This window comes from Arachis duranensis, chromosome 4 (assembly GCF_000817695.3).
Source record: "Arachis duranensis cultivar V14167 chromosome 4, aradu.V14167.gnm2.J7QH, whole genome shotgun sequence".
In the NCBI taxonomy this organism is placed as follows: Eukaryota; Viridiplantae; Streptophyta; class Magnoliopsida; order Fabales; family Fabaceae; genus Arachis; species Arachis duranensis.
The window spans coordinates 115,614,739-115,631,239 of record NC_029775.3 but is presented as its reverse complement, the minus strand read 5'-3'; the positions used below and the strand labels follow the sequence as shown (position 1 = coordinate 115,631,239).

At 31.5% G+C, this 16,501-nt stretch overlaps 3 protein-coding genes across 3 annotated transcripts; 1 reads left to right on the top strand and 2 right to left on the bottom strand.

Moving 5' to 3' along the window:
• Window positions 1–4,516: 4,516 nt before the first annotated feature.
• Window positions 4,517–7,885, bottom strand: LOC107486742 (uncharacterized). Its single transcript, XM_016107311.3, has 9 exons — window positions 7,516–7,885; window positions 7,080–7,134; window positions 6,665–6,700; window positions 6,534–6,578; window positions 5,776–5,859; window positions 5,561–5,626; window positions 5,410–5,448; window positions 5,008–5,107; window positions 4,517–4,924 (listed from the first exon to the last, which is right to left on the bottom strand). The coding sequence occupies exons 1-9, from the start codon at window positions 7,731–7,733 to the stop codon at window positions 4,770–4,772; spliced, it is 798 nt and encodes a 265-aa protein (XP_015962797.1). The 5' UTR covers window positions 7,734–7,885; the 3' UTR covers window positions 4,517–4,769.
• A 623-nt stretch (window positions 7,886–8,508) lies between these two features.
• LOC107486744 (pentatricopeptide repeat-containing protein At3g61360) lies at window positions 8,509–10,720 on the bottom strand. The gene is made up of 2 exons (XM_016107315.3): window positions 10,639–10,720; window positions 8,509–10,498 (listed from the first exon to the last, which is right to left on the bottom strand). Exon 2 carries the CDS (start codon window positions 10,301–10,303, stop codon window positions 8,648–8,650), a length of 1,656 nt encoding a protein of 551 aa, XP_015962801.1. The 5' UTR covers window positions 10,304–10,498; window positions 10,639–10,720; the 3' UTR covers window positions 8,509–8,647.
• A 546-nt stretch (window positions 10,721–11,266) lies between these two features.
• LOC107486745 (V-type proton ATPase subunit d2) lies at window positions 11,267–14,756 on the top strand. The gene is made up of 10 exons (XM_016107317.3): window positions 11,267–11,607; window positions 12,075–12,195; window positions 12,499–12,606; window positions 12,733–12,835; window positions 13,203–13,283; window positions 13,386–13,471; window positions 13,565–13,624; window positions 13,733–13,781; window positions 14,033–14,167; window positions 14,443–14,756. Exons 1-10 carry the CDS (start codon window positions 11,427–11,429, stop codon window positions 14,572–14,574), a joined length of 1,056 nt encoding a protein of 351 aa, XP_015962803.1. The 5' UTR covers window positions 11,267–11,426; the 3' UTR covers window positions 14,575–14,756.
• Window positions 14,757–16,501: the final 1,745 nt, after the last annotated feature.

Sequence of the window (16,501 nt, the reverse complement as noted above, 5' to 3'; positions counted from 1 at the left end):
AATCTTTTAATAAGTAAATATTTTATCTTAATTTTTTAAATTTTAAAACTAAAAATAAAAAATTAACTTGAATTGACTTATATTATAATATAAATTTGTTTTTAAATAACAACTCTTAACTTGATTATTTTAATACAATACGATGACTTCATTATAAAAATCGATCAAATATTAGTGGAATTAATTTAGTAACAGTTTTTATTTATAATTTATAAAAAAATTTAAAAATAAATCACATAAACAATATAAATGCCACTCAATATTATACTAAAATTCCAAAATTCAAAACATTACATGTCCCTTTTCTAAAATCAGATCTATATAAAATGAAGTTAAAAAAATTAATTTATAAGTTAAGTGTACAATATAAATTGAATTAGGTGAAATCGATTTACCTAATAAATAATTAAATCGAATGAGCTAGACTCAATTTACTAAGATTATCAATAAATCAAAATAACTTGAGTCGATTTATAAAGAGGAACAATCAATAAGTAAAAATATAAAAAAAACGATGCATACTATTTTGATTTACTGTTTGAAATAATTAAAGCAAATCGAGTCTACTTAATTCGAATTACTATGATACGCAACAGGTGATATAAATCAAATTGATACAAAGAATTGGTTCTTATATAAAAATGATCAAAATATTATGGATTTATTAGAGTGGAAATCACAATGACTAGTAATGATAGTTTTTTAGTTATGGTATACTATAAAGAGTCGATTAAAAAAAAAAACACATTTTGAAATTAAATTTACTGATAAACCTCGTGAGATGGACCAGACGAGCAATTTGTAGGTTTGACATGATCCTATCTTTTAAAGGCATATCATGATACCTTCTCATACTTATATATCGGTGGGCTACATAATAATGAAATAATTCTCTTAAAATCATAATAATTTACAAGACAAAAATCAGTTAAAACGAATAATTTTAATAAAAATTAATTTAACCAAAATTAAATTCAATTATATCGGAACATAATTAATTTAGTATTTACATGGAAAGCTAAACTCTTTAACTTATAACTAAAGTTGTAGCGCGTTGTTAATCTAACATTTGATATTTAGTTTCTTAAATAAATTCAATCATTCTAAATTCTTACTAATATTCTATTACCTAATTAATCCAATACTTAAAATCCAAATTAATTTAAATTAAACTCTAACAAAATTTCTATCCTCGTTAAACTTCTAACAATAAAAACTCATAAACCCTAACCGTTGTTAAATCTACTCGTCAACATACTTAGAAATCCTTTATCCAACATATATTTGTGATTTCAATCTTCTAACATATTAATACTCTAACTACTATTTGAAGTTTAAAAATTTTAATAATTTTAACAATCAAGTCCTAAGCGATTTAATATCACTAACAATTCTTTATTTCTTAAAGAAAATAAAAAAATTTAAATTTCATTTACTAACTTCTTCATGTTCGCTATGAGCAATATAGACAACTCCATTCAACCAATAAATTCGATTTGGGTCGTCTTTCATTTTCGTAGTATCACTCTTCTATTATAAATTGCCTCAGTTCTTCTGAATTTTTTGCTTTAGTAAGATATGAGATGATGTAATATAATTCGAAATAAGTAAATTCGAATTTATATATAGAAGTTTGCATGTAAATTAAATCAAAGTGTGTAGATTGACATTAAAAGCATGTATATATATAAATCGAATCAAGGTGTGTCAATTTACTATATGCCAAAATCATGAACTAAATCAATATAAGTATCGATTTATTATGAATGATCTGAAACAAAATGTATTTTTTAATAAATCAAAACTTTAAATCCTACTAATTCAATACATACTAATTCGATTTATTACTATAATTTATAATTCAAATTTAATTAATTCGATTTATATATAAAGACATTTACATAATATTTACTGTTTTCAATGATTCATATAATATTAAATTACCTTTAATTTATATAAGTGTTTTATCCAAAATTTAAATCACACAATATTATACTAAATGTAAAAAAAAAAAAGTTAACCACCACCCCCATTATTTCCACCTCGCTGATCCTTATTAATTATTATCATAAATTCTAACTTTGATATTTGGCTAATCTTTTTTGTTATAGAAGTAGGAGTGGTGATATATTTTAACATTGTAATTTTTAATATTTTTTAAAATTGTAAAAAATATACAAATTAAAGAGTCCGATTTCATTGCAAAAAGAGAGCACAAATCGGATCAAGAATTTTCTAAAATCAAACCCAAGATTTTCTGTCAGTACACAAATCGAACCCAAAATTTTCAGTACCTCAAATCGACGGTCCGATTTCTCTTAGACAGTCATCATACACCAATAAATCACCATACACTCCTATAACTCAGATATACATCATTCCTTTCATTATATTAAAAATAAAAAGTTGTTGATATTTCTATTGACTGATCTGATGCGCCATATTTCGCATCACCATCACCACTACGATCTTTTTTCCATTCTTTTTTCTTCTCTCATATTCTTTGAAGAGAAAGTGCTACCATTCGTTTATCTCATTTTTCGTCTAACATTCTTTCTTCCTTTTTAAAAAGTCTTCGTCATGTATTTATTTCTTTTTTTTTGCGACATTTATTTTCGGCAATTTTCCTTCTCTATCAGATTTATTTTCGAAAACAAACTGATTAATATAGTTTGTAAATATTTAAAATTTTCACAAAGTATAAAGAAAAATTGAATTAATTTTTGTTAGTCTTTAACAAATTTTTAGTAAAAGAATTATATTATCTCCAAATAATAAGGTCATAAACCGTGTTTAGTATTAAGCATCACATTGTCCTTCACATGAACAGCAGAAAACCGAATTGAATGTTTACTCATCTTTTGTGATTGGTGTTAATAACTCATTATTCATGATTTATACATCACTGTGATTTGTGAAACCAAAAGTTATCACCAAATAATTGAGTAAAATCAGTCTCTAAATAAACATATGCTAGAGTAAATGATAAATAAGTTAGTGATTTTTTATTTTAAAGATAAATAAATTTTTGACTAATTAAAAATAAAAAATATCTCTCACTTTTTAAAATACGAGATATTTAAGTCATTTTAAAAAATTGATTTGTCCTTATATATTTTAAAAATTCAGCGACGTTTTTATATTTTTTTCATCTTTTGTGGATACACATCAGAATTCTGGATCTTCATGCAAAAGATAGGAGAATATTTTATGAATGAAAAGTGTCAAGATTTGATATATAAACCTTCTACAACACTTCCATCGTAATAAACCGAATTAAGGCTAGGAAAATAATGTTGAGGTTCGTTGTTTATAATTTATTCAATAAATATATTATAAAAGTAGAAATTAATTTCTAATTGTTAATTTTTCAATAAAACATTTTTATGTTAAACATCTTCAACAGACGCCCTAAGAACTGGAAAATCTCTTCTTTCATCAATCCTCAATAAAAAATCCTGACTCCAAATAATATTTGGATATATACTTTTCTTAAAATTATATTATCCGGATTTAATTTAACCCAAAAATTAGTTCATGAGAAAGAAAAGTTGGCCAAACACATTAGGAAACTATTAATTTTTTTTTGAATTAGAACTATATAGTGATCTAATATATAAAAATATTAAAATGTTAATTTGTGTATTAATCTCATTTCTGCAAAACCAGTATATATTTAGCTTTTTCTTTTCGGTATCTTTTCAACAGAATAACATGCAATCTGCATGAAATTGAAGAAATAAGGGAAGCTTTTTTTTCTCATCCTATTTTTATTTATTCATTTTATTTTCATTGGTTTCAATAAAACTTTAAAATATCAGGTATAAACATATTATATATTTAAAAGAAATCCACAGTTTGGTTCAGAATCCATAGTTTCGAACAAAATATATGGTGTGCTTGATTTTAATAATTGCAAGGGGCATGGATCAAACTTCTTGTACAAAATTTTCTTTTATTATTTGTTATTTTCCCTGATGATGGTAAGTTTGAGTGGGAGGTGAGAGTGATCATGAAAGTGAATAAAATAAATAAAGGAGTGACTAACAAGTCTTGTGGAAAAAAATATATAGTTAAATTGTAATTTTGTAGGAAAAATATTTGCATGGTATAGGAACACATATATTTTTAGGATTAATTCTTAATTTTATTATTTTTTTTAAATAAGTGTTCTCTTTCTCATTTATTTAAAGTATGTTTTTATTATTTAGGAACACATATATGTTTTTAAATAAGTGTTCTCTTTCTAATATACCCTAAATGAATATATTAGTGTATTAATAGACTCTAACACATGTATTAATCTATTATTTTATTAATTAAACAAATTTAAAATTAGTTAAAATAATAAGCATGTTCACTAAAATCAAAAGATCATGGATTTAATTATTGGAGTTAACAAAATAACTTTTTATAGATTATATATGATGAATGACAATTTAAAAAGAAATTATACACCAACTCTCTCCCATATTATCATTATGTTATGTAGTATAGATATAGAATTTAAAAACATAAGAATTCATTGCATATAAGCCTAGAATCTTGTATAGCAAGTAACCTCATAATTCATGTTACCTCACTCTTAGTGATCTCTCTCAATTGAGTGGCTTGTTTCTTTTAAATCTGATACAATTTCTACAAAATCTTGTTCTAAGTTTCTATGAAAATGAACTAAAGTATATGTAGTAGCATATTTAAAGAACTATTATGCAGAAACATGAGATTAACCACCAAAAAATATTATGAAGGTATACAAATTAATAATGTCACCTATTTACAGCTTTATTACCCAGCAAGGCTGCAGAATGTGCAAGTTTTTGTATCTTTTGGTAATTTCTTTGCGCGATCGCCTCTTTGTCGAATATGGCGTCCGACAGAACAACGGCCGATGCTCCCCGCGAAATATATTCCTCAATAGAGTCTGCAAGCAATTAGAGATAAGTTTAAGACATTCATTTTCAATTTTTATGAGAATGATCAACAACATTAAACTATAATAACTACCTATATTTATCCCCTGAGAAGCAACCATAGAGACATGAGGAAAAGGCTTCTTGATTGCTGATATGTACTGAAATCCTCCAAGTGCAGAAACCGGATAAATCTACACCGCAGGGTAAATTGTCGATTATATGAAAATTTTTTAAAATATAACAAACTTGATGCTTGTGTTTAATTATATAATAGAAGAACAAAAATGTAAAATGAAAATATATCTAGAAAAAATTAGAGCCGGGATCAGGAGATTAGTGCATCCCTCCTATGAGCCGAAAAGCAGATGAGAAAATGCAAAGTAAGAAAAACCAAAAATGCATACTCCTCCATGCAACTAGTTTGCATGCACACTCTATCTATATTTGAATGTTCTTCAACATGGTAAACTAAACAGAACATTAGAAGGCCAACCTTGACAATTTTAGCTCCTGCTTCACATGCAGACAATATCTGCATTAAGAACAATAGATCAAGATCAAACGAATGCTCGAAAAAATGAACAAGGTATGCACATTAAGGAGGCAAGAATTCATGTTAATAGGATCTCCAAAGTAAGCCTTACCTCAGTTGGAGTCATTGTGCCAGGAATGTATAAAACTTCACCATTCTGAATGTAATACATCACGTCCTGGTAACCAATCGGAGCAAAATAAAAAACAAAAAAAAGAAATAAAGAAAAATAAAAAGAAAATGAAAGAAATAACAAAACACTGTAACCAAGAACTAGTAGTTGTTATGTGACATCTTAATATAGTAATAAGGTCTGCAAATTCAAACCTTAACAATTGCTGGACTCATCAGAAATTTTGCTCCAGCATTGACTGCAGCTTTTGCATCCTCAATCCTGAGAACAGTCCCAACCTAAGAGCAGATATCTGTTTGATTCAGACAAATGTTGAGAAGAAATGTAATATCATGCAATGATTATCTTAAATGGGGAGCTTTTTTTTTTTTTTTTCAAATTTAGAGTTAACTGAGAGTTTTGATGATCTATATGTTGAAACAAATCATAAGAATCTGAGATAAGATTGTTTTACAAGCTAGTAATATCTTTTTTGCTTCTCTTTTTGTTCTTGATGTATTCTAGAAAACATTGAATCGAAAGAAATTTACATACTTCGGGTAAATTTTGGTGAGATTTGTTAAACAAGGTAATACCCTAACAATTACTATCCACATGCATAAAATACCCAACTATTTCAAATGTCTCAACTTTGAATTTTTTTTCCAAAAAGAATTGCACAAGTAGGCTAATACAGTTATTATGTTAGTAGTAATCCAAAGGAAAACATTTTGGCTATGAAGAATTTCACGAACACGATGAGACGACAACAGCATATTGACTATTTGATGCTTCAACCAGCATATTGACTCAGTGGTACAGAAAACAATCTCAAATTTCAATGAAACGTGACAATGCAATGATGTTTTTTCCATATCATAAAACTTGTTCTAGGTTCATGTGAAGATATACACTCAAACAAAGAATATTTATGCAGAAAGAGAAACCAGAAACTTGAAGGGTGCGAGCATACTCCGAGTGCCATAGTCGGGTGCTCCTTGACCAGCTGGTTTAGAACCTAAAAAGAACAGGATTAGAACAAATGAATTCTAAAACACAGTGCTACAAGTAAAGTAAGCAAGCAGAAAAGATTAAGTGAACAACCTCAAACACACCTGGGGTTGACACCACAATCTCCAACTACATCGAAAGAGAAAACGAAACAAAAGTGATGAGAAACACACTATAAAGACAGAGAGCTGAGGACATTTTGCTCAAGTAAAAGTATGTCCTAGTTCTTTTTACCACAAAATGAGCACCAAGAAGAACTATTTTAATCTGCTTATGAAGAATTTAGGGAGATTTAAAGTTATAGTTTGAAGTTTGAATACAAAGATACAAAGTAATTCATATCTTTTGAAATGCCATAAGGCTGATTTAAACTGATTGAGTTGAACCATTAGAAACAATGTGAACACTTAGGTTAAATATATCCATGCAAATCTGCCCAAAGTTCTTTACTTTCATTCAAAATAAATTGATAAACAAAATAAAAAAAGAATATATAGAGCAAACTCACAACTGAGATGCCACCTGCTATTGCAGCATTTGCAACTTCATAGGCCATTTCTGCACTGTATGAAAGTGAAAAAGAAAAATTAAGGTCAAGGGTAACCGTGATTGAATACATTTATCTATAGGGTTAGTGTTTCTTAGCACACTTTTGATTGAAGTCCAATCACTATATATTGGTATGGAAAGTATGAATTCACTGAATTGTAAAACTCTCACATTCAATATGCTAATCAATATTACCAAAAACAAGCTGAATTAACATCAACCACCAACTGAAGCAAACAAGAAGCATGAATGAAATCTGACAACCCACAAATATATATATATATATATTTTTAAAAAAGTAGTCTTGGCAAAGTGCCCCGTCAAGAAAAATCAAAATTGACCATATGGAAAAAAAAAATCAAATAAAAAAGAAGAGAAGAAGAAAAAAGAGAAACCTTTTAGCTCTGAGGCAAGCTATGACACCAGAATTCTCAATCTGGAATATTGTTTTGTCAGGTGAAGATGCTGAAACTGAAAGATGAACCTGAGGCTGAGGTGCTCTGCATGAAACTCTACCACATACTGAAGCAGCAGCAGAAGAAGAAGAAGAAGATACATGGCAGAGGGAAGAAGAAGATGAAGAGTGCAATTGGCAGAGTGCTGCAGTGGCCATTGTAATTGTAATTGTGCACTTCTTTACTTGTGTTTATGTGCCTAGCTAAAAAGAATTAACAGCTTATCCATTTGCAAGTTCCCAGTGTGGGATAGGATCCAAAATATCAAAATCTAACATTGGAATTTGGAATCAGTGTTTGGTTTGGTTTTATTTATATCTGAGACTTTATGTATTTCGTTTTCGGAGGATTACATATTGACATGTGTGTTTCATTAGATAAGGTAAGCATTCTACCAACTTTGGCTTCAATGGAATCGTGCACAAGCTCGCCTTCATCTTTGTAATCTTGAGTTAAAACTTATTGAAATTAAAAAGGAAAATTATATGTTTATTGGACTAAATAAAAATTATTATTATTATTATTATTATTATTATTATTAATGATAGACAGTAATTTCTTAACTTTGTTTTATTTTTTAGTTTCAGTTTTTGATCACCAAACATAATATTCGGTCTCAAAAAATATTTTTCTTTAATTTTGAATTCCTTTAACTTACTAAAATCTATTTTCAAAGCTTTCTCTTGAAAAATAAAAGAAAGACCAATTTTATTGAAAATATTTAAACATTACTAACTGCATAATTTAACCTTTAGATCAATATTTCTTTTTAAAATATAATTTGAATGCCATCTAAATTCTAATGGCAAGATTGAAACATGAGATGAAAGCATTGCACTAACTCAAATTCCAAACGAAGTTAGCCTCTGAACTTGGTCCTTTGTAGAATGTACTTTATTACATGATTCTAATCAAGATAAAGTCTTGGAAGAATTGTTTATTAAACTTCTGTCATGTCAGCATATTCAAGTAATGGTACAATTGCAATACAAAAAATATACATACATAATAACACATTGAAAAACTCCACCAAAATCAGGTTACATAAGTTATATCAAATTTAAAAAAAATGCTATTCTATAATCCTGGAGGTAGAAATACCAGTAGCATGTCCTCTTGATGGTGGTAAGATACTTTGCAATTTTTTAATCATTTGATCTAGATCCTTCAACTTTTCTTTGTGACCAGCCTTCAGTAAAAAATTTTCCATCATTGAAAATGAAGCAGTGCTCATATGTCTTCCTCTTTCTAACAATTGTTTGGAGCACTCAAAAGCTTCTTGCAATAAATTCCGGGAGCATAATCCAGTGACTAGAATATCCAAAGCATGAGAATGAGGACAATGCCCTCTCTCAACCATGTATTTCCATAAACTCAAACCCAAATCAACACGAGAATTTTGGCAGAAATATTTCATTAGTGTCACAACTGTTCTTGTTTTCGGAACAAAATTCCTTTTAGTCATTGTCTGGTAAAATTCACTCACACCTTCAATCCCCTTTGTCCTCTTCAACCCTAAGAACATTGTGTGGTAAGTTACCCCATCAAGCTCAATGTGTTTATCAACCATCTCGTCCATCAAGGAAAGCGCAGATTCAATATCTTTGACTCTAACCAAAGTACTAATCAGAGCATTATAGGCACCAGTATCCACAACCAAGTTTCTAGACGGAATCTTGTTGAACAATTGCCATGCCTTTCCTTTGTTCCGTGCCAACCCTGCTCCATGGATTAATGTGGTTATGGTTTCGATTGTAGGGACAAAACCCCTCTGCTCCATTTCATCCAAAACCCTCAAAGCATCACCTAAACAAGCTTTTTTGCAGTAAGCATCAATCCTAATATTATAAGTCACACCATCAGGACTAAAACCCCTCTTAACCATTTCATGATAGAAGAGCTCAACAGAGGTAACATCACCTGATTCCTTGAACCCCAACAGCAAAATGTTCATGGTCTTAGTATTCGCAGGAAACCTCGGCGCCATCTTAACAAATACAGACCTAGTCTCCTTCATCCGCCTCTGAGTGCAAAATGCTTTCAGAAGCACATTGAACTCATCAGTTCCAAACACCTTCCCAACAAACACATCATGCTCCATCCTCCTAAAAGCTTCAAGAGTGTTGTCAGTGGATTGAAATTTGGCAACTTTGGTCAACATAATGCTCATGGACTTGAGTGTGAGGAGTGAAGGATGGGTTCTCCCAATTTCCTTTAACAAGCTCCAAGCTTTCTCAAAATACCTCATCCTAGTAAGAATATGAAGAGTCTTCTCCAAGGAATCGGGACTGAGGGGAGAGTGGGAATGGTGGAGGGTGAAGTTAAAGAACTCAAGAGCCTTGAGGCCGTTGCAATGTGAAGCAAAGAGGCGACCAAGGACATTTTCAATAAGCCGGGTGGTGATGGTGGAAGGAGGGAGGTGATGTAGCAGTATGGGGTGAAGGGGTTGGTCAGGGAAAGGGTGGTCATTGATGATTCTGGTGATGGTGTCCACATCAATTGGTTTTGTCTCCAAAGATGTTTTAGGTTGAGTGCACAATTTGAATGTGGAACATGGGTATGAGCTTGTCTTATTGAGGAGTATGAGGTTGTCAACTTCTGTTGTTTGCAAAGATGATTGAGATTGAGGTTGAGTGCAAAATTTGAGGGTGGAACATAGATACCAAGTTGTGTTGTGTAGAGTTCTAGTGACGAATTTCTTTTGGTTCAGCCTAAGTATTGTGAGCATGATGTTGTGGTGAGACGCCCACCATGTGTTTGATATTTGAACCACCTATGGATGATTATTGGTTTGGGTTTAGGAGGATTAACATATCTCAAACAATAAACTTTAATCGATTTTGGTTTGGTTTAGAGTTTAGGAAGTTCTTTTCCGAACAAAATCCGAAAGAATCAAAATGGGGTTGGTGTAGTTTTTGGTTCCCTGCCATGACATATTTCAAACAAAAATCTCTCTTGATAAAAAAGTTACATATAAAGAAGAGAACTAAATTTACATGAAGTGAAACAATTGTGTTATTTGATGTAGAAAGAAGAGAGAGAGAGAGAAGCAAATTGAGTTACCTTGCGGTGGCTGATGGAGAGCGATTTCAGTGGACTACGGCGAAGGGATTCTCATGCTTTCAAGCTGAGCTTTTTATTCAAGTTATAAAACTTTTAAAAATAATTTACAAAGTTATTTTCTTTATATCAATAATATTTTTTATTTATCACATTATTAAATTTTTACACTTATTTAAATAAATAAATAAACTAATTATTCAATTAAATTATATTAATAATTATTTTTTTAGGTGTTAAAAATAAGAATAAGTGCCTTTTTTTATTCTTGATCATTTACTCAAAAAACAAAGTGACTCTCAAATTTTAAAATTTTTTAAATAAATCACTTAGATCAATAATAGAGATTATTTAAATCAATTACTTAAATAGTTAGCAATTATTTTAAAAAAATTTATCTGTGAATGAATGCATTCTCCATCAAGTAAACAGTGAGACATAGAAAATGATATATAAATTTTTCTTTAATAAAAACTTTATTGTTAAACTTTTTTTTTACAAATGTACAATAAATTAGAAAATGATACACACTTTTTTTTTATTTCTTTATAAAAAATAAATTAACTGTACATAATATTTTTCTTTTTAATATGTTTTAATAAAAAATAATTTTTATTTTATTCCTCCTTAATCATTATACACTTCTCTCTCCCTCCACTCGCAAGAAGCCATCGCAACCTGCTTCTTGATTTCCGAAGGAGCTTCTGTTTCTCCTTCTTCTCCTTCTCTCTCTTTCTCTCGCATCGTCTTCAATTCAATTCAGATCCAGCAGATCTTCCACAAACCACAAAATGTACGGATTCGAAGCTATGACCTTCAACATCCACGGCGGTTACCTGGAGGCCATAGTTCGCGGCCACCGCGCCGGACTCCTCACTACCGCAGACTACAACAACCTCTGCCAATGCGAATCCCTTGACGACATCAAGATGCACCTCTCCGCCACCGAGTACGGCCCTTACCTCCAAAACGGTGCGTTTCGTTTCGCCCAATCAAACCTCAATTACTATTATCATCTTAGTTATTGTTATTTCCTTCGATGTTTATTTTCTAATCTAACCAAATCTTGTTCTTTGGTGTCACAAAAACATGTAATTTGCTTCCTTTCGGCTGTGATGAGAGAAATTTGGGAATATTGGTATTTTTTGTATGAATGATGGATTGATAGATTTCAAGTTGCGTTTGTATGATGCGGTCCTTCGAGGAAAATTTTAAACTTTTTTATTTATGTGACCAAGTTTTCCCTCTGATATTTTAGGTGTTGGATGTAAATCTATTTTGATAACTTTGTGCTTGTTGCTTGTTTTCTCCCTTGTCCAAGAATCAATTGTCTTCTGAATTTCTGATCTGATTTTAGTTTGTTAATGCATCTTGTAATTCATATTGTGGGTTTGGAATTATTGGCTTATGCTGACCATTGATGAATTGCTCTGTTGCAGAGCCTTCTCCATTGCATACAACTACCATCGTGGAGAAATGCACTCTTAAGCTGGTTGATGATTACAAGCACATGCTGTGCCAAGCCACCGAACCCTTGTCAACCTTTTTAGAATACATCACGTATGCGAACTTGATTTTTTCTGTTTGATACCTATTGTAGCTTGGTAGTGATGATATATGCTTTAATTATGGCTTCAAGGGATGAAAATTTTAAGAGCATCTTATTAATACTAAGTTGATTGCTACTGAATGCAATTATTATAATCAAACACTAATCCCTTTCGAAAAGTTGGACTCAGATCATAACTCCAGAATAGGTTATTATGGATGAGTTTTGAGCCCTTTTATTTTGAAGGGAGCTTTGTTGTTAGTTTAGGTATACCAGAGAAATGGCTGAGCTTATGCTCTGTTTTTATCCTGCAGATATGGTCACATGATTGATAATGTTGTTTTGATTGTTACTGGCACCTTGCATGAGAGAGATGTTCAAGAACTACTAGAAAAGTGCCATCCGCTTGGCATGTTTGATAGGTAAGTAGTTTCTACTTTATGTCCAATTTCCAATATATTGAATTTCAGCAAATTGTAATTTTGATTTCTTTTTCTTCTTTTTGTTTTTATTTTTTTATATTGTTTCTCTCTGGGGGTTCTCCTCAGCATTGCTACGCTGGCAGTTGCTCAGAATATGCGGGAGCTTTACAGGCTGGTTCTTGTTGATACTCCACTTGCTCCATACTTCTCTGAGTGCATTACATCTGAGGTAAATCATATTATCTGACATTTTCTTCTACCTCGATAAATAATCTTATTTGATAAATGATTATAGAGTTGTAGTACTATTGCAATAGGTTGTGATAAGAAAAAGTTCTATGAAATTGTTATTTGAAAACATCATGGTGAGAACATACCCCCCTCCCCCCCTTTTAAAAAAAAACAACAATTTACCTGTGGAAAGAAAATATATTGTTACTAATACTATTGCCATCCATGGTTATTGCTTCATATGGTTTCATTGATGCAAAGCTCTGTGGTACTTGTTAATTTCTTAAATTTGTGCTTTTGATATGTGTTTCGTTGCCCTTGTGCTGATTACTTTTGTTGCTGTTATATTCGTCCTTTTTTTCTAGGACTTGGATGATATGAACATTGAAATAATGAGGAACACTCTTTACAAGGCCTACCTTGAAGACTTTTACAGATTTTGTGAGGTGACGGATGTGACTTTCTTTTCTTCCCACTACTATGGTTCTTTTCTTGTAATCTTGTCACATTTTTCTCCTTCTTACTTTCATCAATTCCAATTTAAACAGAAATTGGGTGGTGCTACTGCTGAGATCATGTCTGACCTTCTAGCTTTTGAGGCTGATAGAAGAGCTGTGAATATTACCATAAATAGGTATGTTGAAACTGAGAAGGCTTTGTATAACCGTTTCGTTTATCTGGATACTTACATTACATAACTGGCACTGATGACTTCCACCTTGTGCAGCATTGGTACTGAGCTCACCAGAGATGATCGCAGAAAATTGTACTCTAATTTTGGTTTACTGTAAGCTCCTCACTTATTTGTATTTCTTTCCCAAATTAAAAACAATGTTTATGGTTTTATGCTAATATGGAATGCTTATTCTGGTAATGACTGATTTATCTCAAACAGTTACCCATATGGTCATGAGGAACTTGCTGTTTGTGAGGACATTGATCAGGTATTATTTGCATCCCAGTCTTGTGATGTTTTGAGTTACTTGAAATTTGATTGCTGCTTTTTGAGGTTTTGTGGTATATATAATTTTCACTTTCCTAAATGGTTTTGGCTAACCAAATTTCCCCAGGATCTTTTTGTAGTTGAGTAGTTGACTTTCCTGTTAAGTTGGTATCTTTTCTAAAATATATAGCAGTCACCTGTATTTCTGGTTGTTTTCTGGGCCATAATTCTCTTGTTTGGTTGCTCGCCTAGGTTCGAGCTGTTATGGAGAAGTATCCCCCCTATCAGTCTATTTTTGCCAAGTTATCCTATGGAGAGAGCCAGATGCTTGACAAGGCATTTTATGAGGAAGAGGTGAAGAGGCTTTGCTTAGCATTTGAGCAACAGGTATTTGACTGAACCACATATCAATTTTTGTTCATGTAGTGAATTAGTTAATATTTTGAAGTTTACTTTATCCCTGAAACTTAATTATTACATCTTCAAGACGAACCTTCCTCTTTTAATTCCTTAATGAATAACTTAGATAAACCCATACTTTAATGACCACTTCCTATAGACAGCCATGGAACAAATGATTAGAAGTCTTGCCATTTTTTTAAACTCTTTGTCACTGGCATGCCATATTCTTACTAAGATGCACCATTTTGTCTGGGTTGCAGTTTCATTATGCCGTATTCTTCGCATACATGAGGTTAAGGGAACAAGAGATCAGGAACCTAATGTGGATTTCTGAGTGTGTGGCTCAGAATCAGAAGTCCAGAGTTCATGACAGTGTTGTCTTTATATTTTAGTTGAATTGCTCAGTACAAATTGTATGTTTATTTGAACAATTGTTTGTACACTTTCTGCATTTTATATCTAAGTTGCCATTGGTAGTAAGTCGCTGTTTAGAAGATTGTGATAAAAATAAAAGATTATAATCTTATGCCGATGAAATCTATTGTATTATGGAGGGAAGATTTTTGTAGTTAAATTTGTTTTAAATATGTTTAGTTTAAAATATGCTATATTCAACTTGTTTGTTGTAATTGCTACAATAAATAGTTTTATGAAATAAACTTGCATTGAATACATATCTTTTACTTCAGCAATTATCCAAAACATGGTTACTAACACTTGGCTGATCTAATAAGTGGGGGTATGTTCATGTTTTAGGTAAATTTTATGTTTGTAAATTGACCTAAACAATTCCATGTAGGACGTAACTAAGTTGATTAGTCATCAACTAACGTCAAGTTAGTTGGGATCCAACAAACTTTGATTATTAGTGGATTAAACAAGGCAAGCCATAACCAACGCAGTCCTTAATTCACTATAAAAACCGATTGGTCAGTCTTAAACATTCTCATCTCAGATACAAGATGGATATGTTGTGCTCTCTACTCATTAGTACTACGGTATATTCTCCTTAACCCTTTCCTCATCCATTGTCACAACAAATTCTTTACCTTTCTTTCAGCCAAGTCTGGAATGTCATGAAGATGAAAGCCTTGTTGCGCTTTAAACAAATGTTCATCATCAGTAAGTATGCTTCCTATAACTCTCAGTTATCCTAAACTTAACTGCTGCTTGGAATCGAACCACATATTGCTGCTCTTCATGGCATGGCATATACAATTTAGTCACAGGTCATGTAATTGGCATTGATCTTAATAGCAGCCAGCTGACCAGCTATATGGCTCCATGGATGCTAATAGCACCTTTTTCTCACTTGTGCATCTTCTAAGTCTTCATCTTTCCAACAATACGAAAATACATTTTCTCTTGAAGTCCCACCTCAAGTTTCTCATTTGGCCAACTTGCTATCCTTGGATCTGTTAAGCAGTATGTTGTATGATGGTCCAATAATCAACAATTTGCAACTCGAGGCATCCACTCTCAAAAGCTTAACTCAAAACTCAACTAGACTCTAACACTTTCATCTTAATTTTGCTAGGGTTTGTCATCTTTACTTGATATCTCATAAAGCTTACATCTCTGCAAGTACTCTCTCTTCACTAAGGTGAACTACTATGGTGAATTCCCAATTGGAATATTCCATCTTCCAAACTTACAGTTTTATATTTGGGAGAAAACCAAAATCTCAGAGGTGCACTACCTGCATCGTGGATTGGAAACCTATCTTGGCTCTTGAGATAGCTTTCATGATGAAATTCCTCACTATTTTTAGACTTGAGAATCTTGCATTTTTATCTCTAGCGAACTATTTCTTCGAAGAGCAGTTTGAGCTCGACTTGTTTTCGAAATATAAGATGCTTAAAACTCTTAATTTGTCTTCCAACGAATTGTCTTTGTTCTCACAAAAAAAAAGGTGCTGGCAATGTAACAACCCTTCCTCCATTCCAATTGATAGCATTGGCTTCTGGCAATTTAACCTAGAAATCCCAACTTGGATAATGAATTTAACCGCATTAATCACTTGGATCTTCATGGTAGCAACCTTCAAGGTGAAATTCCATACTTCCTCTTCACATTAGAGAATCTTACTAGTCTTGATCTATCTAGTAATTGGTTGGAGGGACAAATCGAGCTTGACATGCTTTCAAAGCTCGAAAAGCTTACTTCTCTTGGTTTAGGCAGACAATAATTGCATTTTCTTGAATCTTACCTATATGATATTCTCTCAAATAGTCTTGGAATTACATTCATGCAATTTGATTTTCCGAATTTTATTCGACACCTAGAAAAATTGATAGCTTTTTAAATACAATGCATCTC